We start from the raw sequence: 23,286 nt of genomic DNA, 5'->3' as shown, positions 1-23,286 counted from the left end.
GAGCACTTCTTTGCTGAGATAATCCATCCCACCTCACAGGTGTGCCATATCAAGATGCTGATTAGACACCATGATTAGTGCACAGGTGTGCCTTAGACTGCCCACAATAAAAGGCCACTCTGAAAGGTGCAGTTTTGTTTTATTGGGGGGGGGATACCAGTCAGTATCTGGTGTGACCACCATTTGCCTCATGCAGTGCAACACATCTCCTTCGCATAGAGTTGATCAGGTTGTCAACTGTGGCCTGTGGAATGTGGGTCCACTCCTCTTCAATGGCTGTGCGAAGTTGCTGGATATTGGCAGGAACTGGTACACACTGTCGTATATGCCGGTCCAGAGCATCCCAAACATGCTCAATGGGTGGCATGTCCAGTGGGTATGCCGGCCATGCAAGAACTGGGACATTTTCAGCTTCCAAGAATTGTGTACAGATCCTTGCAACATGGGGCCGTGCATTATCCTGCTGCAACATGAGGTGATGTTCTTGGATGTATGGCACAACAATGGGCCTCAGGATCTCGTCACAGTATCTCTGTGCATTCAAAATGCCATCAATAAAATGCACCTGTGTTCTTCGTCCATAACAGACGCCTGCCCATACCATAACCCCACCACCACCATGGGCCACTCGATCCACAACATTGACATCAGAAAACCACTCACCCACACGACGCCACACACGCTGTCTGCCATCTGCCCTGAACAGTGTGAACCGGGATTCATCCGTGAAGAGAACACCTCTCCAACGTGCCAAACGCCAGCGAATGTGAGCATTTGCCCACTCAAGTCGGTTACGACGACGAACTGGAGTCAGGTCGAGACCCCGACGAGCATGCAGATGAGCTTTCCTGAGACGGTTTCTGACAGTTTTGCAGAAATTCTTTGGTTATGCAAACCGATTGTTTCAGCAGCTGTCCGAGTGGCTGGTCTCAGACGATCTTGGAGGTGAACATGCTGGATGTGGAGGTCCTGGGCTGGTGTGGTTACACGTGGTCTGTGGTTGTGAGGCTGGTTGGATGTACTGCCAAATTCTCTGAAACGCCTTTGGAGACGTCTTATGGTAGAGAAATGAACATTCAATACACGAGCAACAGCTCTGGTTGACATTCCTGCTGTCATCATGTCAACTGCACGCTCCCTCAAATCTTGCGACATCTGTGGCATTGTGCTGTGTGATAAAACTGCACCTTTCAGAGTGGCCTTTTATTGTGGGCAGTCTAAGGCACACCTGTGCACTAATCATGGTGTCTAATCAGCATCTTGATATGGCACACCTGTGAGGTGGGACGGATTATCTCAGCAAAGGAGAAGTACTCACTATCACAGATTTAGACTGGTTTGTGAACAATATTTGAGGGAAATGGTGATATTGTGTATGTGGAAAAAGTTTTAGATCTTTGAGTTCATCTCATACAAAATGGGAGCAAAACCAAAAGTGTTGCTTTTATATTTTTGTTGAGTGTATATATATATATATATATATATATATATATATATATATATATATATATATATATATAGGGTGTCCCAAAAAAATACAACATTTATAATACTTGGTTTGACCCTTAAATGCTACACATTTAATCACTTATGTTTCTTTTTTACTTGCAGAGACCCTGACATTTATGTTGATGCCAAGCATCGATGCATTGAAGGAAAACATCTGCTGAGAAATCCGAAACATTCCTCAGGACACCTTCCCCAAAGCGTTTGCAGGCCGTAATTGGCTAACGCAGGGCCTACATTGAACATGTTGTCTAAGAGACTGACAAAATGCAGGGCTAATATTGACATTGGTATGAAAAACTTCAACCTTTCAGCTTTCTATCCAGCCATAAATTTATTTCCTAGACATATGGTGCCCGGAACACCTCTCCAGTGAGGCGTCCAGGGGGCATCCGGAAAAGATGCCCGAGCCACCTCAACTGACTCCTTTCGACGTGGAGGAGCAGCGGCTCCATTCCAAGCTCCTCCCGAGTGACCAAGCTCCTCACCCTACCTCTAAGGGAGCGCCCAGCCACCCTGCGGAGGAAACTCATCTCGGCTGCTTGTACCCGCGATCTCGTTCTTTCGGTCATGAGCCAAATCTCATGACCATAGGTGAGGATCGGAACGTAGATCGATCGGTAAATCAAGAGCTTTGCCCCCCTACTCAGCTCTCTCTTCACCACGACGGTCTGATACAGCGACCGCATCACTGCAGACTCTGCACCGATCTGTCTATCAATCTCACGCTCCATCCGTCCCTCACTCGTGAATAAGACCCTGAGATACTTAAACTCCTCCACTTGAGGCAAGGACACTCCACCGACTTGAAGAGGGCAAAGCACCTTTTTCCGGTCGAGAACCATGGCCTCGGATTTGGAGGTGCTGATTCTCATCCCGTACGCCTCACACTCGGCACTCACACCTCACACACACATATACATAAATATATATATATATATATATATATATATATATATATATATATATATATATATATATATATATATATGAAGAAAACCATAATGGATATTCGAAAAGGAGTGAGAAGAAGTAAAACTTATTTACTCCCACCCCTTGTCCTTAGGTAAGTAACATTAACTTATACACGATATATGCATTAATGCATATAAACACACATGCAGTCAAATACATTCATCCATCAGCACATGTATAGTCCCACATATAAATCCACATGTATCATATAATACATAATACACAGAAACACAACAAAAAATGGCCAAGTGGTTAATGCGCTTGGTTTCAGTGCAGAAGGTTCCGGGTTCAAATCCCACCCCTGCCACATTTCTCCATGTAATGTGGAGTTGCGACAGGAAGGGCATCCGGAGTAAAACCTGTGCCAATTTAACATGCAGATCCACCTTGGATTTGCTGTGGCGACCCCGAGTGCAAACAAGGGAGCAGCCAAAGGGACTTACTTACTTTACAACAAAAAAGAATAACAAAGCTCGCCAAAGCAGGGAAAGAAAAGAATTAAGTAGAAATAACCAAAACAACAACAACTAAAATAAATAAGCAAACAAACAAACAAAAACCAAAACCAAAAAATAAATAACTAGACATTTGCCCCTAAAACACTTGGTGATTGGCCATACCTCCTTCTTCCTCATACCTTTTGAAAATCCTTTTTTATACACCATTTTGAACTGTCTCATATTTGAACATTGTTTCAGTTCCACACTAAATCCCTTCAGAACTCTCAGCCACAATAAGGAATTAAAGTATTTCAAAATTTCGTTTTCCAAAATAAGGGTGTCTTAAGGGGATAACAGTTTTCATTACGCTGTGATGATGGATCCAACTAAAACAACATAACAGGGAAGCTTAAGACTTTAATATTTACTCAGTGTGTGAATGGTTTTAATATTTGAAACAGTATAAGTTGACACTGTATGAATGGTTGTGTGAGGACTGGAACTTTCGGTTTTGCTTTTGACCCAATTGCTGGACAGCAGTGGGTCAGCACCTCCTTTTTATAACCATTCCATTATCTTGGTACCCCACCCAAAGGGTGCTGAAGAAGTGGTATGGTATGCATTGGTTATTTTGGTACCCGTTTTAAATCTGGATGTGGAAACGCACAAAACAGTGTTCCGCACCTACCCAGACCACTTAGTGAACCACTTAGCTCAAGCGCTGTGCAGTGTGAAGGTTAAAACTGAAATTTCCCATTAAATTCTACAGTTTGTCAAATATGTCCCATGGTCTCTACTCTATTCATGGACTGTGTATAAAGTAAGGCCGTGAAGCATACATCAGTGTATCTATATATGGTGAAAGTGCAAAACTGGAGAGAAATGTTAATGTTAAATGGATGACATTTCTATAGCACTTTTCCATCTGAAGCAGAAACTGAAAGTGCTTTACAATGATGCCTCACACTGATCCTGACTGGCGCGCGCGCACACACACACACACACACACACACACACACACACACACACACACACACTGGGCGCAACATCTCGACTAAGGACCTTGCCCAAGGGCCCTTAGTGATTTTCTGGTCAGACAGGAATTTCAACCGAGGGTCTTCTGGACTCAAACCCACCGCTAAACTGTCACCTCCCCAGATTCAATAATCTCAGCAGTGGCATTCCTGTCTCTGGGAGGTTGTCTTATCAGGTCATAAGACACCTGGAAAGAGCTCACGGAAGTGTTTGGAGATGCCAATATCTGACAGGAGAACAAAAAGTTGAAGTCCAAGTCTTCACTGTCCTGGTACTTCCAGGACCGTGAGTATAAAATTGTTATGGTTATGAGACTTTGGGCCAATCCCAATACTCTCTCTTTGTGAAGTGGGCGGGTGAAGGGAGAGTATTAGGATTGAGCCTTGGACTGATCTAAGGTGATGACTGGATGGTCTCTAAGGAGAACTGATGTGCACTGCTGGAATGATTTTGCAGCATATGTGCATTTACTTAAGGAACATCAGATGAGGCGCTGTGTTTTCAGTGTGATGGAATCAAATCAAATCAAATCAATTTTATTTATATAGCGCCAAATCACAACAAACAGTTGCCCCAAGGCGCTTTATATTGTAAGGCAAGGCCATACAATAATTACGGAAAAACCCCAACGGTCTCAACGACCCCCTGTGAGCAAGCACTTGGCGACAGTGGGAAGGAAAAACTCCCTTTTAACAGGAAGAAACGTCCAGCAGAACCAGGCTCAGGGAGGGGCAGTCTTCTGCTGGGACTGAGGAAAAAGACATGCTGTGGAGGGGAGCAGAGATCAATCACTAATGCAGAGTGGTGCATACAGAGCAAAAAGAGAAAGAAACACTCAGTGCATCATGGGAACCCCCCAGCAGTCTAAGTCTATAGCAGCATAACTAAGGGATGGTTCAGGGTCACCTGATCCAGCCCTAACTATAAGCTTTAGCAAAAAGGAAAGTTTTAAGCCTAATCTTAAAAGTAGAGAGGGTGTCTGTCTCCCTGATCTGAATTGGGAGCTGGTTCCACAGGAGAGGAGCCTGAAAGCTGAAGGCTCTGCCTCCCATTCTACTCTTACAAACCCTAGGGACTACAAGGAAGCCTGCAGTCTGAGAGCGAAGCGCTCTATTGGGGTGATATGGTACTATGAGGTCCCTAAGATAAGATGGGACCTGATTATTCAAAACCTTATAAGTAAGAAGAAGAATTTTAAATTCTATTCTAGAATTAACAGGAAGCCAATGAAGAGAGGCCAATATGGGTGAGATATGCTCTCTCCTTCTAGTCCCTGTCAGTACTCTAGCTGCAGCATTTTGAATTAACTGAAGGCTTTTCAGAGAACTTTTAGGGCAACCTGATAATAATGAATTACAATAGTCCAGCCTAGAGGAAATAAATGCATGAATTAGTTTTTCAGCATCACTCTGAGACAAGACCTTTATAATTTTAGAGATACTGCGCAAATGCAAAAAAGCAGTCCTACATATTTGTTTAATATGCGCATTGAATGACATATCCTGATCAAAAATGACTCCAAGATCTCTCACAGTATTACTAGAGGTCAGGGTAATGCCATCCAGAGTAAGGATCTGGTTAGACACCATGTTTCTAAGATTTGTGGGACCAAGTACAATAACTTCAGTTTTATCTGAGTTTAAAAGCAGGAAATTAGAGGTCATCCATGTCTTTATGTCTGTAAGACAATCCTGCAGTTTAGCTAATTGGTGTGTGTCCTCTGGCTTCATGGATAGATAAAGCTGGGTATCATCAAAGAAGGAATCATATCCTTAAACCTAGTTACAGCGCTTTCTGAAAGACTTCTAGTGTAATGAAACTTATTCCCCACTGCTGGGTAGTCCATCAGAGTAAATGTAAATGTTATTAAGAAATGATCAGACAGAAGGGAGTTTTCAGGGAATACTGTTAAGTCTTCAATTTCCATACCATAAGTCAGAACAAGATCTAAGATATGATTAAAGTAGTGGGTGGACTCATTTAAATTTTGAGCAAAGCCAATTGAGTCTAATAATAGATTAAATGCAGTGCTGAGGCTGTCATTCTCAGCATCTGTGTAGATGTTAAAATCGCCCACTATAATTATCTTATCTGAGCTAAGCACTAAGTCAGACAAAAGGTCTGAAAATTCACAGAGAAACTCACAGTAACGACCAGGTGGACGATAGATAATAACAAATAAAACTGGTTTTTGGGACTTCCAATTTGGATGGACAAGACTAAGAGTCAAGCTTTCAAATGAATTAAAGCTCTGTCTGGGTTTTGGATTAATTAATAAGGTGGAATGGAAGATTGCTGCTAATCCTCCGCCTTGGCCCGTGCTACGAGCATTCTGGCAGTTAGTGTGACTCGGGGGTGTTGACTCATTTAAACTAACATATTCATCCTGCTGTAACCAGGTTTCTGTAAGGCAGAATAAATCAATATGTTGATCAATTATTATATAATTTACTAACAGGGACTTAGAAGAGAGAGACTTAATGTTTAATAGACCACATTTAACTGTTTTAGTCTGTGGTGCAGTTGAAGGTGCTATTTTTTTTTATTTTTTTTTTTATGCTTAAATAGATTTTTACTGGTTATTGGTGGTCTGGGAGCAGGCACCGTCTCTACGGGGATGGGGTAATGAGGGGATGGCAGGGGGAGAGAAGCTGCAGAGAGGTGTGTAAGACTACAACTCTGCTTCCTGGTCCCAACCCTGGATAGTCACGGTTTGGAGGATTTAAGAAAATTGGCCAGATTTCTAGAAATGAGAGCTGCTCCATCCAAAGTGGGATGGATGCCGTCTCTCCTAACAAGACCAGGTTTTCCCCAGAAGCTTTGCCAATTATCTATGAAGCCCACCTCATTTTTTGGACACCACTCAGACAGCCAGCAATTCAAGGAGAACATGCGGCTAAACATGTCACTCCCGGTCCGATTGGGGAGGGGCCCAGAGAAAACTACAGAGTCCGACATTGTTTTTGCAAAGTTACACACCGATTCAATGTTCATTTTAGTGACCTCCGATTGGCGTAACCGGGTGTCATTACTGCCGACGTGAATTACAATCTTACCAAATTTACGCTTAGCCTTAGCCAGCAGTTTCAAATTTCAGCTACAATACTATAACCATGTGGGCTGCTTCCCTGTACGTGATCCATCACACATGTGCCTCAGAGGTGAGGATTTCTAAATGAAAAAGGCCAAAGGGACATGCGTACAGTTCCTATCAGGACCCAGGGCAGTTCTGCTGTTCTACAGTGAGGCATGACACACATCACCAGTGCAGCACCAGACCTGATCTGACCTAGCACAATGCAGAATTACACAAATGGGCAGAGCTGGACTTCAGTAGTGACTAAGCACCAAAGACTTGCTTGCTTTAGAGGTTCCAGAATGCTAACAGCCCTGTGGTGTCAAAGCAGCTGTCAGCAACACATCAAAATAATTCATCATTGCAGAATGAAAAATAAAATAAAATATTATCAAGGATGCCTCCAACCCAAAGCAAAAATAACCTGCTGTTCCACGTATTTCAAAGGAGCCTGAACATATCCAGACTTCCAGACCAGACAAGTTTATTCAAACATCAAGTATTCCTTAATAACAGTTTCCCATTTAATTGCTACTATATGCTGTACACTAGTACAGATCATTATTCATAGTAAAACAAGTTAATTTAATGTCTACATACTGCTATGATATGAAATATTTAATACTCCAATACACTCCTACTTAAAGGAGATGATAAGCTGGTAAGAAGGCGTTGTGGAAAGTCCATTACACTCTCCAACTTCATATTCAGAGTACCACTATGCTCACAAAACTATACACACTGTTGTGCAACAGAGTTAAATTATGAATACCACTATGAAAAAAATGTGTTTATCTGCTGACAAGACTTGCCTGATGTTGATACCCTGCTTGTAGATCTTACATGCATCTGAAGGCAGGATTCTGGAGAGCAAAGGCACTGCAACATGAAAAGACAAGGACAGGTGAAATAGCATCCTAGAAGAACCAAAATTCAACAAAAAAAAAGTTCAATAATGAAGACAAACATCCACTGAATACATTCAACTGCATGTAAAGTAGCACTATACAGAGAGTCCCATACTGACAACAATGTCTACTTTCGTAGCCTGATATCTATTAACTGACCCTCGCTTGCATAATTAGCTCTCAAACTTTAGGTTCCAAGTGAGGACTAGTGAACCTCCTATTTTGGGCCATGTTAGCATCTTTTACCAATCAAGACACCTATCACGTTGCTTGGGAAGCCTTGTTGCTAATCGTAAATCCGTACTGGCCACTGGGGGACACTCTTGCTTGTAAATAAATTTGCACACAGAATTTAATCTGTGCTTTCAATACAATCTGGTAGGTACAGATCATAGTATACCCTGTGCATCCAGTGTAACATGAGCGACAAATATTTGAAAACAGTGCTGACATGCACATCTAAGACAGGATACATTGAATATAGTGCATAACTTCACAGCCCACAGGCGTAATGCTTTCCAGCATTTGGCCACTGGCCAACCTAGCAGAATTGTCTTATGACACATGGTAAGCACAACACACACAGGCCACCAGAAGATGAAACTAGTCTCACCCCAACTTTGGAAGTCCCAGTGAAGCTCCAAGTAAAAATCCCCAAGCTGCATGTGAAGAGAAACAAAATCCATTCAAATGCAAATTCATTTTTATTATTAAAATGCAAATCCATTCATGCTTAAAATGCCATATTACTGCAATGGCAGCTGCAACCTGGGCAACTGCAACAAATGATAAGGTTTTTTTGCCATTTGATGAGGTTTCACTGAAATCCATAAACTGGCTTAGGAAGAGTTGGGCTTATGAAGTCAATATCATATGAATATGATGCATCAAGTAAATACATAAAATTCCAATTATCTAGCCCTGTGAAGATATCAGACCAGTAATGTTTTTCCTTCATTCATATCTTCTTGTGACATGCTCCACTGTGTGGAATTTTACTGAAATGCACTGACAGGTGTAGAAGGAGCTGCACTGACAGGACTCGTGGACAAATGAGAAGGGGTGAGTCCTAAACTATCCTCCTCCCTTCCGAAACATTTGACTCTTGTTTGCAGGGGGTGTAATCAGTTTGAACACAGAAACCAAAATGTTTAACTAAGCCTATCTGTCTACTTTACATACTTTTGATTAAGCAAGGAGAAAGATCAAACCTTACTGTAAATTTGAACATCAAGTCCATCAAATCAAAGTAATTATCCTGTGAAGTAAGAAGCTGAGATGTGCTGATATCATCACCACCACCGCTGATCTCACTTCATGATTCATATAAGTCACTGAATGGCATCAGTGCTTGTCAGAGCTATACTCCATAACCTCAGAGATGTTGACGCAGAAAAGCTTAATCTGTGACGTCTGCCTCATCATCCAGGAAGGATTACATCACGACTCCCATCCACCGCAGGCTTCAGTGTAACTAAAAACTTGTGGGACACAAACACAGGGTTGTTGCACAGTTCACTTTTGCCACTTTTAGCTTTGATGAAGCCATCTGCCGACTCGCTGGCAGCTGACCGAGAAGCGCTCTGTGCTAAAAGCAGTGGATCATTACGCCTACGTTTTGGCCTCTGCATCTTTGTGTCAGGCAGCTGCAATCTTCTTATGCAGCAGCTCTGAACAGAATATCTGTAAGTCTGTGGATGATTAAACAGTTACTGGTTGTGTATGATGGTTATCTGGCATCTTGTACCCACAACCCTCTGTAGCATGTGTGCGTGTGCATGACTTCATACCAGGCAGCCACAAAAGCGCTGACAAACTCCGTTTAGCCTTAAACACAGCGTCTGTGAGCAGTTCAAAACGTGGGTGAGCAGTCCTCCCAGACCTGTTTTACTGTGGGGACAGTAATTTGATTCATTTGTCTAAGCAGTGGCATTCATGTCCCTGGGTCCTTGGCTTTTGGGAACAGTATATGGAGTCATGAGGTCCCTAGACAGACAAGACTGACTGATACAGTACCTATGCAGGAGTAGTCTTTAGGGTTCTTGTGCTTCTGTCTTATTGTATAACTGTCGGACTTGGATGCTAAGTTGTGATCAAAGGCAACCACTGATGTCTTTGGTACTAGGCGTATTTGGAGAACCCTTGGATACCACTGGAATGACCGTGTCTAATAAACCGCTGCTTCGGGGAGACTCAGGTAAGGCTTCTCTGAGCAAGAGCCAGCATGCTAGCGTCTCAGTGTTGAGGAACCCAGTAAGTGGAGAAGACCAAAGGGATGCCCATGTTTCACCTGGTTGCTACTGCAAAGAGGTCGGGCTGGACCAATGTCGGCCTGTTTTGTTGTTAAGATGTGGGGGGCAGCTTTTGTGTTGTGGTGGATGTCATGACCTGTGGCACCTGACCTGACCTGACAGTCATTTGTAAATGAGTTACACATTTTTGTATAGGTGACTTTGTGTCCACATGCTCTGACACATCAGTCAGACAGAGCAGTAAGCATTCAGACTATTTTCACCTCTGAAAGTTATACCACTGATATAATGCCCTGTTCTCATAGGCTGTGCATTGCAATGAGGTCACACAAATTAAAAATGTCTTTCTTGGACCTAGTAGTGCAGCGGATAACTGAAAAAAATTGTTGAAATGGTGATTCAAGCACCATATTTGGCACAAATACACCTTAGACATTACCCTTTGTAAAAGGCAGGGTGTCCACTTGGATTTTTCAATGGGCAGCTAGGTAGGGGTCAATTTAAGAATTACACAGGGGTCAAAAATTAAAAGATGTTCCAATCATATTGAAAACTATACCACATTATTTGTCTGATCGCAGAGATTCCATAAAGGTATAGTTTGGACTATCTGTAACTGAACGTTATGGAGTTATGAGGTAAAAACTGCAAGAATGGTGACAAAGAGCAATTTCAGTTTGTACAAAGGGTCAAAAGTTAAACTTGCTCTAATTTTGCAAAAAAGTAAAAAATAAAAATAAAATAATGCAAATTATTGGTTGAATTAATAGTGTTTTAAAAAGGAATAGTTTGCATCATGTGCCATGCTTAGGTATCATGTTAGGGGTAACATATGTCACATGTCATAGAATCCAATGGAAATCGACAATGTTTAACATTTACTTTGCAGACCAAGCACTCAATACAGTCAAAACTATTCCATTTATTAATCCTATTAGCTCAACCAGTAATTTGCACCACTTTGTGTGTGTGTGCGCATGTACAAAAAAAGTCAATGAACAAGACAAAAGGATGGAAGGATGAGCAGACCGATTTCCTTGGTATTCCCCCCACCCATCCTTTTTGGTAAGGGGTATAAACATTTACAAGATTCCTATCTGACCTTGTGTGGTGCTTGAGGTGTCCTGTTAGTTTTCCTCTATATGAGCAACCTGCAGTGAAAGTATGTCTTCAGTTTTGCAGCAAGTGAAATCTCCTGTAGCATATCCAGTTCTCTTAATACATTCATGGGTTGTGAACCTGTCAATATTTGACAGATGGTTGCCAGTGCACACACAAATGTGCTTTAATCAATTTCTGGACAAATGAAGAGGTGCAGAAGCAAGTGGGTGTCGAGAGAAGTCCAGCAAGGGCATAGAAAAACGTCTTCTATGTTTGTTGGTCAATTTGTGAGGATCTGAGGCTGAGTTTGTCTGAGATAGATGGATAGAAATAAAAAAGTTGAGAAGCTGCCAGAAGAGGCAAGAAAGCGCCGCCACCCACACACTATATGATTTTCCTCTGGGAATGTCTTCAAAAATGGCTATGTCCTTCAGCAACATCAATACATCATTATTTGAAATAAGTAAATATAGCTTAATGTCCAGGAGTGTGTGTACAGTGTATGTACCATTCTGCAGTTAGAATGCACAGCAAATGATGTGGGGGGAAACTAATGCAAACTGATGTTTAGAGCGGAGGGAATAAAAGAAAAGCTGCCTTATAAGCAGGGCTCTACACAAGAGACTACCCAGCGAGATCTTGTTATGAGAATTGAGAGAACCCTATCTTATCAACAGTAAGGATTAGGCTGTTTTCTCAATATTCAGGAAGCATTTGATAATGTATCGGTTGAATCTATCAAAGTAGCTCTGCAATCCAAATGTGTGAACAACACTGTCACCAGATGGATTGTTGCCATGTTTCAATGTAGAAAGAGAACAACTTCACTTGGTGACAGTACAGTGATGATAGCAGTGAAGCATGGGCGCCCTCAAACAACATTATCATGTTGTTTATTTTGTTATGTTGTCTGATTTCCTGTTTTCTGTTTCTTCAGCACTTCTTCAGACCCCCTCTACACCCTGGCTGCGCCTAGAAATTCTGTCCATAAAAATAATGAACAGAACCGGTGACAAAGGGCAGCCCTGGCGGAGGCCAACGTGCACTGGAAACAGGTTTGACTTACTACTGGCAACGTGAACCAAGCTCCTGCTGCGGTCGTACAGGGACGGGATAGCCCTTAGCAAAGGACCCCGGACCCCGTACTCCCGGAGCACTCCCCACAGGGTGCCCCGAGGGACACAGTCGAATGCCTTCTCCAGATCCACAAAACACATGTGGACTGGTTGGGCAAACTCCCATGAACCCTCTGAGCACCCGATGGAGCGTGTAGAGCTGGTCCAGTGTGCCGCGACCAGGACGAAACCACACTGCTCCTCCTGAATCCGAGGTTCGACCATCGGTCGAATTCTCCTCTCCAGTACTCTGGAATAGACCTTACCGGGGAGGCTGAGGAGTGTGATCCCCCTATAGTTGGAACACACCCTCCGGTCCCCCCTTCTTAAACAGAGGGACCACCACCCCGGTCTGCCAATCCAGAGGCACTGTCCCCGATCGCCATGCGATGTTGCAGAGGCGTGTCAGCCAAGACAGCCCCACAACATCCAGAGACTTAAGGTACTCAGGACGGATTTCATCCACCCCAGGAGCCTTGCCACCGAGGAGCTTTCTAACCACCTCGGTGACTTCGGCCAGGGTAATGGATGAGTCTGCCTCCGAGTCCCCAGTCTCTGCTTCCTCTTCAGAAGACGTGACGATGGGATTGAGGAGATCCTCGAAGTACTCCTTCCACCGCCCGACAACATCCCCAGTCAGGGTCAACAGCTCCCCACCCGCACCGTAAAACTGGACAGAATCTCGTCTCTGCTGTTTGCGGACAATGTGGTTCTGTTGGCTTCGTCAAATCAGGACCTTCAGCGTGCACTGGGGCGGTTTCAGCTGAGTGTGAAGCGTCCGGGATGAAAATCAGCACCTCCAAATCCGAGGCCATGGTTCTCGACCGGAAAAAGGTGCTTTGCCCTCTTTAGGTCGGTGGAGTGTCCTTGCCTCAAGTGGAGGAGTTTAAGTATCTCGGGGTCTTGTTCACGAGTGAGGGACGGATGGAGCGTGAGATTGATAGACGGATTGGTGCAGCATCTGCAGTGATGCGTCGCTGTATCGGACCGTCGTGGTGAAGAGAGAGCTGAGTAGGGGGGCAAAGCTCTCGATTTACCAATCGATCTATGTTCCGATCCTCACCTATGTCATGAGATTTGGCTCATGACCGAAAGAACGAGATCGCGAGTACAAGTGGCTGAGATGAGTTTCCTCCGCAGGGTGGCTGGGCGCTCCCTTAGAGATAGGGTGAGGAGCTCGGTCACTCGGGAGGAGCTCGGAGTTGATCCGCTGCTCCTCCACGTCGAAAGGAGTCAGTTGAGGTGGCTCGGGCATCTTTTCCGGATGCCCCTGGACGCCTCGCTGAACGGGCACGTCCCACTGGGAGGAGGTCCCGGGGAAGACCCAGGACACGCTGGAGGGACTACATCTCTCGGCAGGCTTGGGAACGCCCTTGGGGTTCCCCCGGAGGAAGCTGGGGGAGGTGTGTGTGGATCGGGAGGTCTGGGCGGCTTTGCTTGAGCTGCTGCCCCCGCGACCGACTCCGGATAAAGCGGAAGAAAATGGATGGATGGATGGATGGATGGATGATGTTTCTTCAGCTTTGTAAAGTTTGCAAAACCTTGTAATTGTTAGAATGGCCTAAGCAGTGGGTCACTCCTTTGAGTCGTTCTGCTTGATGTCAATATCATCTGAGGGCACTTTTTCCTTACCACCGTTGCCTGTGTGCTTGTTTTAGGGGTTGGTAAGGTTAGACCTTACTTGTGTGAACCGCCTTGAAACAGCTTTGTTGTGATTTGGCACTGTATAAATGAAATAAACTGAAGGGTTATCACTCATCTTTGCTGGTTACTTGTTGTGGACAGTCTTCTCACAGAGCTAAATAATCTCAAACTGAATATCCAAGGGTATGCAGACGATTTAGCCATCTTTACTGAGGAATTCTATTTGAGGACTGCTTCAGAACTCGTCCAGAATGCTCTCAGGATAGTAGAGAAGTGGTGTGTGTCCAACAGTTTGTGAATCCACACAAAACAATTATGGTCCTCTTCATAAATAAGAGAACCAAATTCCAGTCTAGTGCTACCGAAACTGGGCAGTATTAAGCGAAGACTATCTGAGTTGGTTAAGTTCCTTGATGTCTATTTAGATGACAAACTTAACTGGAAGAAACCACTTACTGAGAAATGTCATAAGACAATTCTGAGTTTACAACAGTGCCCTCATATTGTCGGATGACAGCGGGATGAGAAGACTCTACACTTCGGTGGTAAGAACCCATGCTAGCTATGCTGTGATGGTTTGGTGGACCAGAGTGGAGCTTGGAGCTGCAAGGGTATGCTGACTCATGTTCAAACAATGGCATGCCTGTGCAAACACAAGTGCCCTCAGGACAATACTGACAGCAGCTTTAGAAGTACTTCTGAACTTAGCCCTTCTGAACCTCTACGTTGTTGGAGAGGCAATCTGTATGTCAGTAAGGTTGCACCAGCTGGGACAGTGGTGAACACTAGTAGATGCCAGTCATACCTTAATCAGGGAAAGAATATCAGCGGATCTTCCGCTTATTATTTTCCCATGTGATAGGGTAGCAAAAAGATATTCTTTTGTGAATAAATTTAGTACAGTGACAACAGGGAGAGTCATGGTCAGTCCCGGCTCTGAACACAACCTCACCTGTAATCACTTGTTTTACAGACTGATCATTGATCACGGGGAAAACTGGAGCTGGAGTGTTAATACAACATGATGTCCTGACACAGGAAAAGAGCTCTGAACTGGGCACATACAACATCGTCATTCAGGCTGAGGTGTCAGTGCGTGGAGGTCCCGATTAGCCTCAATTTTAGAGGTAAAGAATTTTATTTACTCAGATAGTCTGGCATGTATAAGAGCCATTAAAGGGCTACTCTACTCATCAGGTTGGTGTGGGAGTGTGCCCAGGCTCTTAACACACTGGGAGACATTAATGATGTAGTTGTAGTGTGGGGGTATGTGATCATACAGGCATTCCAAGTAATGAGAAAGCAGACCAGCTCACGAAGTCGGGGAGCTCAACTAAATTTGTGGGTCCAGAATGCATTGTAGGGGTGTCAACTGCTGGGCAGAAGACACCCTCCAGAACTGGATCAGGAAGCAGCACCACAAATGACGGCAGTGCTTGAGTGACTGCAGGTGGGTATAGACAGCTTGTGGAAGGACCAAACCTAAGGTTTTCCAGGGAGCTAGCTCGCCTGCCTAGAAGTATAATATGTAGAGTGGTTGGGACTCTCACAGGTCACAACCTCTTGAACAGACATAGAATGGTCATGAAACTCCAACAGGTCAGCACATGCAGAGCTTGTGGGGAGGAACCTGACACATCTCTCCATTTTTTGGCCAGTGTCCCAGAAATGGGAATAGACCGACGCAGAGGTTTTTTTGGTTCCTTTATCCTGGAACCTGACCAGATTAAGAAACTAAAGCTAAGAAACTCAAGGGTACCAAAGGTTTACCTAAGAAGGTTTATTTTGGGGGGAGCATGGCCCATTTGTGACCTGTACCTCTGTTTGGCTAACAGTTCATCCCCTCTTTCCTAACCTAACCTACCTTATTTCAGTTTAATCCGTTGAGAAAGATACACAGCCACTATCAAAAATACAGAATATTAGTGTCTATGTAAACACAGACCTTGACAGAACAAGACCAGACAAAAGAACAAACAATACAGAAGCAAAACATGAAATAAAAAGAACCAGTGACCATAAAAAAGTGATGGCATCAGGTGTTTTGTGGATAAATAGAAAAGCACAAACTTCTTTCAGGGCTTTCAGCAGCTTGGGTCTCTTGTGTTCCACACTCTCCCTCGACTGCTGCTTGAGCTTCCTCAGTAGTGCTGTGACTGAAAGGTACAAAAAGAGAAACATAAAGGAGATCAGAAGCATGAAAGTTAGACAGAACTAGCTGGCTGAAAAAAAATTTATTTTGACTGTATGGTCCATTAGGGTGATGGGGCAACTGGGCATGCCGCACTAGTGATGCCAGCGGTCATACCTGTAATCTGCGAGTCGACCCCTGGGTCAGGCGTGTCAGGGTAAGCTGGGTCAGAAAATGTTGTAGGTGTTGTAGGTTAAAAAGTGACAAAGCAGAGAGTTCCCACTCAATAATTAATCATTTACAGATAGATATATTACAGCTTCTCTAAATGGTATATAGTAATGGTGATTATTCCATCTTGTCTTCCCCCTCTGCTTTTCACACACCACAACACCACACACACACACACACACCACACACACCACACACACACACACACACACACACACACACACACACACACACACACACCACACACACACACCACACACACACACACACACACAAATCCCAGAAGGTGCACTCTGTGCTGCTTGATGTCTGCATTTCTGCTGTGTTCATGTTGGCCTTAGATAACAGTATTCATAGTAGAATTCCTGTCAACCCGCAGTGGCACACAATACAGTGCATTCGGAAATATTTACAGTGCTTCACTTTTTTCGACATTTGTTATGTTCAGCCTTCCAATCCATCCAATCCACTTTATTTATATAGCACATTTAACAACAAAGACATTCCAAAGTGCTGCACAACAGTAGAACGTGCTAGATAAAACCCCAATAGTCAAGAAATAAATTAAAATAAGAAAATGAACAATAAAAATAACTAAAAGTGCAAGATAAATAAATAAATACATACAAACAGCATACAAAAGATAAAACCAATAAATTTCTACCAAAATAAAACAAAACCAATAAAACAGAGGACCACACAACTCCCCCCAGTGTTAAAAACCAGAGAATAAAAGTGGGTCTTCAGACAAGACTTCAGACGAGATTTAAAACACTGTTCGGACATGGAGGGGCAGAGTGTTCCAAAGTCTGGGGCCCAGCCACAGAGAAAGCCCTGTCCTCCCCTGGTTTTAAGTCTCATCTTGGGTAACACGAGCTGGACATGGCCCTCAGACCTCAGAGCATGAGCCGGAGAGTAAATTTGTAGGAGGTCAGTGATGTATATTGAGGGGCCATTCCATTCAAAGCTTTAAAGACAACAATAAATCTTAAATCAATTCTAAAATTAATAGGAAGCCAGTGCAAAGATTGCAAGACTTGTGGTTATGTGCTCACACTTCCAGGCTCCTGTTAAAAGTCGCGCTGCGCATTCTGGACTAACTGCAAAGAGCACGTTGGCTAATGCCGAAATAAAGTGCGTTACAGTAGTCCAGATGACTTGAAATAAAAGAGGCACAACTTGTTTCAAAAAGGTTAAAAGATAAACACGGTTTACCTTTGATAAAAGACAAAGATGATAAAAGCACGATTTCAAAACCCCATTGATTTGCTTATCAAATTTAAAATTGCTGTCTATAGTGACGCCAAGGCTGGTGACCTTGGGACGCACAAAATCCTCGAGAGGTCCCAAGGTCAACAAGGGCACTTCCAAACAACATAACCTGTCTTGCCCTCATTAAGTTTCAAAAAGATTCTGTGACAACCAAGCCCTGTCGTCACATAGACAGTCGAGTAGGGGTGCGGGGGCAAAGGCTGTTTTTAGCGATAGGCATGTAGATTTGACAATCATCAGCATAAAATGGTAGGCCACGTCATGTTTTTAAAAATCTCTGAGTAGGAAGAGATAACGAGCAAAGAGGATGGGTCCCAGGATAGAACCCTGGGGGACTCCACAATGAAGAGGGGCTGAAGATGAGGTGGAGTCCCCCAGTTCTGACGGAGGAAGAAGACCTCTCCGACAGGTACGACCTAAACCACTCCAGAACAGTCACCCTGCCACCCACACAGTCTCTCAGGCGGTCTAAAAGAATTGTGTGATCAATGGGTCAAAAGCTCCAGTGAGGTCTAAAGCACCTAAAATGGCATGACCTGCCAGAATCAAGTTGTTAAAAGGAGATCATTAAAAACCTTTAAAAGTGCAGGACTCAGTGCTGTGTGAAATGCTTTTTACCCTCATCTGAAATGTATCCCAATGTGCCATTCTATCTAAAAAAGGCTGCAACTTTGCAAAAACGCATTTCTCTAAAATTTTTCGACACAAGCCGGGGAACTTAGAGATAGGTCGATAATTTGAAAAGCCGTGGGATCCAAAACCGGGGTTTTTTGATCAGTGGGGTGCAACAAGGAAGGCACAATTCCACAAGATAGACTACTATTAATAATTTTCTCTGACAAAAAGAGCCAATGGTGTCCCAAATCCTCCGGGGAAACCGGGTCAATGGGACCGGAGAGGGTTTTAGATTCCTAACTATTCCTGTCAGCACAGTCATTGACACAGGCTGAAACTGCTAAAACACCACCGAGCACTGATTTGCTACATAATGACACACCGGGGACGGTGATATACTAGCCCTAATGGCATCAACCTTATCAATAAAAAGTGGAGAAATTTTTCACAGTTTCACTATGATTTTCCAGTAAAGTGGACAGACTGGGATTAACACAGAATCACATTGTTTTAAAAGAATACAAGGCTTGCCAAGATTGTTTAAAATCAATTCTGAAAACTACTTATTTTTTTCCGCTTCAACCACCCTCTGATAATTATTCCAGCTCTCTTTAAGAATCTGTTTTTGAAACCTCCAAACGGTCTTGTTTCCCACCCTGCGCTCTGCCCTCGACAGTCATGCCGAGCTGCGCGCGTGAGTCATTAAGCCACGGTTCTTGCTTAAGCTTAGAACGCATGACTTTACAGGGAGCAACAACATCCAGAACCTCAGAGCAAGTGGAATAAAAGAGTTCATCATCTGTTCTGTGCCAAAAGCAGCAGAATCTAACAAATTTGCTCAAATGCACTAAAAAGAGGAATAAAAGTAGCAGCGGGTTGTCAGGCTTAATAACACGACCGTGATGCACAACAGGCATCGTCATGTCAATGGTCCAGACTATGGTCAGAGAAACACCCGTCCCAATAACATTTTGGACAGGAAGCCTTATTCCAGATAGATGAAATTTATTTTTTCCCCCTCAAAGTTGTACACACAATACCCCATAATGACAATGCGAAAAAAGTTTTGTTTTTGATTTTTCAAATTTACTAAAAAAAAAAAAAAAAAAAAAACCACAAGAGATCACGCGTACATAAGTATTCACAGCCTTTTCCCTGAAGCTCAGGTGCATCGTGTTTCCACTGATCATCCTTGAGATTTTTCTACAGCTTAATTGGAGTCCAGCTGGGGTAAAATCAGTTGATGGGACAAATTTTGAAAAACACACCCCTGTCTGCATCCTAAGGTCCCCACATTTGACAGTGCATGTCAGAGCACAAACCAAGCATGAAGTCAAAGGTAATTGTCTGTAGACCTCCCAGCCAGGACTGTCTCAAGGCACAAATCTGATGAAGGATACAGAAACATTTCTGCTGCTTTGAAGGGCCCAATGAGCACAGTGGCCTCCATCAACCGTTAATGGAAGAAGTTTGGATCCACCAGGACTCTTCCTAGAGCTGGCCGCCGTCTACACTGAGAGATCGGGGAAGAAGGGCCTTAGTCAGGGAGGTGACCAAGAACCCAATGGTTATTTTGTCAGAGCTCCAACATTCCTCTGTGGAGAGAGGAGAAAGAACCTGCCAGAAGGACAACAATCTCTGCAGCAATCCACCAATCAGGCCATGCCATCATATTCAAGAAGACTTGATGCTGTAATTGCTGCTAAAGTTGGATCAACAAAGTATTGAGCAAAGGGTGTGAATACTTGTACATGTGATTTCTTAAAAAAAAAATAAAATAAATATATATATATATATATATATATATATATATATATTTTAGTACATTTGCAATAATGAAAAAAAATGCTTTCATGTGTCACCATGGGCCTTTGTGAGTAGAATTAGAGGTAAAAAATACTCCATTTGGAATAAGGCTGTAGCATAACAAATGTGGAAAAGTGAAATGCTGTGAATACTTTCGGATACACTGTAGGTGACAGCATGAATTGTGATTCATTTTTGGAATTACTGAATGACACAGAGTTTTTGTATTTGCATACTGTTCATATAAAAATAGGAAGTCCTGGTTCTGATGGCATCTTTAAAAAATTGTGAGGTTATACACACACACACACAATGTTTTTGACATGTTGGTTGTTGGTTTGAGATTGTAAAATTTCTGCAGTGATCTACCTGAGGTTTTTACAGTACATTTTGCATAGTTAATTTAAAAACAAATACCTAAACAATATAATGGAACTCATGCAGATCAAATTTTTAAACAATCCACAGCCCACACGTAGGTACATGTAACATATTGTGCTTTTTTATTTCAGGGTTTGGGGGGTTTTTTGGCTGTATTTGGGTTTGTTTGTTTTTGTTGCCCCTAATTTAAATCACTCAACTGGCAGTTACTGCAAGTGGGATATTTAATAGGTTCAATTCAAACTTGCGTCTGTCCGTTTACTGAATGACTTTAGATGAATGGAAGAATTCTGTCTGTCTCAGTCGAGTGCTCATCTTGAATGAGTTTGAAGATGGGTGCATTTTTGACAGCATTATGATTAGCGCTTCCTCCTTTGACAGTCTTGGCAGGGTGAAACACAGCTCTGCCAGCTATTGCTGACACTTCTATTCTCAAATATGCGTCACATTAAACATTTAAATCTCAGACCTGCAGCTGTACTCAAAACACAGTGAAGAACTTTTCATATAAAAATGTAAGTGAGCATCCAGGCCAACAGGGGAAGCGGGATCCAGCCAACACAATTAAACTTAAGATGAAAACATTGTCATCACATTTTGTTGGAAGTCATTAAGAAACATGGGCCATCCAAAGTACATTCTTTCACATGACCCTTGATGTCATCCATTCAGTCACTGCAGACAACAGTGATAAGACTTGCTTTAGCACCAACTCTTGAATGAAACAGACGAATAAGATTAATAAATGGAATAGTTTTGACCATGTTGAATGCTTGGTCTCTAAAGTACAGGTTAAACAAGATAAACAACCATTGGAGTCTATGACATATTACCACATAATCAATCAATCAATCAATCAATTTTTTATATAGCGCCAAATCCAACAAACCGTTGCCCCAAGGCGGCTTTATATTGTAAGGCAAGGCCATACAATAATTATGTAAAACCCCAACGGTCAAAACGACCCCCTGTGAGCAAGCACTTGGCTACAGTGGGAAGGAAAACTCCCTTTTAACAGGAAGAAACCTCCAGCAGAACCCGGCTCAGGGAGGGGGCAGTCTTCTGCTGGACTGGTTGGGGCTGAGGGAGAGAACAGGAAAAAGACATGCTGTGGAGGGGAGCAGAGATCGATCACTAATTGATTAAATGCAGAGTGGTGCATACAGAGCAAAAAGAGAAAGAACAGTGCATCATGGGAACCCCCCAGCAGTCTACGTCTATAGCAGCATAGACCATGAAGTACCTTTGATAAAAGGTACTTTAAAGTACACTATATTGCTTTCCTTTTTTATGATAATATAACAATTATCAAATGTAAAATGAGGACCATAAATCATGCAGTGAAGGTAAAACTACAGGAAAATCACAGATGCTTAACATTTAAAAGACACCCGACATACCTCCTTACACAGGTGATCTGTGTGCAAACAATAAAGCAAGGTGGGCTGTGACTGTAAGAAATGTAAGGCTTCAGCTACTTTATGCAAATTCTACCACAACAAAACAAGCTGAAGGAAAAAAAAAAAACCCCAAAGAAACACAAAACAAAACATGTAGTGGGAGCAACGATAGCTTTTGGTTCACAGATCTATTGCTGTCCTGGAACCAGATGGGACACACACAGCAGTGGTGAGACCAATCCCTGCCTGCAGAATCTAAATATTCCAAGACGATCAAGGAGAATGAGCCCTGGGAAATATAGTGCTGCCTACTAATGAGCTGCGCCTTTAACCTCCTTAACAACCTGAGGGAAAATTAAACTCAGAGGAGGCTTTCTAACCATGACAGCCCAGATTAACTAGCATTAGCCCTTCACCCGAATGGCAGATTGTGCAGGCGACTTGCTCATTTATGTAATAACAAAGGAAAACAATTTAAGATACAGCAAAAAGCCCAAAATTCCAACCAGAGCAAAGTGTTACACAGCGAAATGCATGTGTTATTGTTAGTTTTCAACCAAGGCAGTTGTTATTTCCACCTGCAGCATCCATGTTCTTTAAACAACGAGTGTGCTTACACTTATTTACGTGGCCATGGGCATAAAACGAGGTGTGGTAAGGCACAGTGTTGAAGCATTGCTATGGTGATGTAGCAGATTATGACTGCACCACAGACCAACAAAACCCTAGTCTAAAATCAAGCAGCAGAATTTTCCCATTACTTCTGATGCAATATTCAGCTATGCCTAAAGCCCAGGTCACACGACGATAGCTGAAAGAAGGAAAAAAGTCACAAAGTCACAAATCGTGAAGAAAAGGTGGAGGAATGATCCTGCACTCTTCCCATCACTGAAAAGCCTGCAAATCAAGAGTGCAAAAGGAACTAAACAAAACCAAAACTATCAAAAGAAAAATGAAGCAAACGTCAACCTTGAAAACAAAATCAAAATGAAACATTTATGATAACGTGAGCAGGTATGAGACCGACTGCAGCCAGCCGCTTCCTCATGTCCACGGCACTGGCATGTGCAGGGTCTGGTTGTCTTGACAACAGCATGTGCCCACATGCAGGCCAGCCACAAATGGCTGGAACGTGCATAAATAGTTACAGTAGTTGATAAAACGTTCTTGCCGCTATTGTTTCTGTATGAAAATGAGTCACGTTCAGCTCGTCGGCTCTTTAGTTATTGATCCGTTCAGATATCACCAACGTTCGTGCACAACGTCGGACTCGGGAAGACAATGAAATGGAACGCTGACATTACGGGAACTACACAAACGATGAGGAACTGTCAAGACAGAAAGCAAAATGAAATACAGACGAACTGAGGTTGTCATTGGGATTTGTTCACATTTTTC

At 43.0% G+C, this 23,286-nt stretch overlaps 1 protein-coding gene across 1 annotated transcript in view; it reads right to left on the bottom strand.

Annotated features, from left to right (window-relative positions):
• Positions 1 to 23,286, bottom strand: part of LOC117518101 (ankyrin repeat domain-containing protein 13C-A-like) — a 105,145-nt gene that overhangs the window by 33,318 nt on the left and 48,541 nt on the right. The window contains exons 4-6 of the mRNA XM_034179164.1: positions 16,123 to 16,208; positions 8,554 to 8,599; positions 7,845 to 7,911 (exon numbers count right to left, since the gene is read on the bottom strand). Of these exons, the coding sequence (XP_034035055.1) occupies positions 7,845 to 7,911; positions 8,554 to 8,599; positions 16,123 to 16,208 (199 nt within the window). The remainder of the gene's footprint in view (positions 1 to 7,844; positions 7,912 to 8,553; positions 8,600 to 16,122; positions 16,209 to 23,286) is intronic.

The sequence above is a fragment of the Thalassophryne amazonica genome, chromosome 10, assembly GCF_902500255.1.
Source record: "Thalassophryne amazonica chromosome 10, fThaAma1.1, whole genome shotgun sequence".
Lineage (NCBI taxonomy): Eukaryota > Metazoa > Chordata > Actinopteri > Batrachoidiformes > Batrachoididae > Thalassophryne > Thalassophryne amazonica.
Note: the sequence above shows the minus strand (reverse complement) of the source record. Positions and strands in the feature narration are given on the sequence as shown.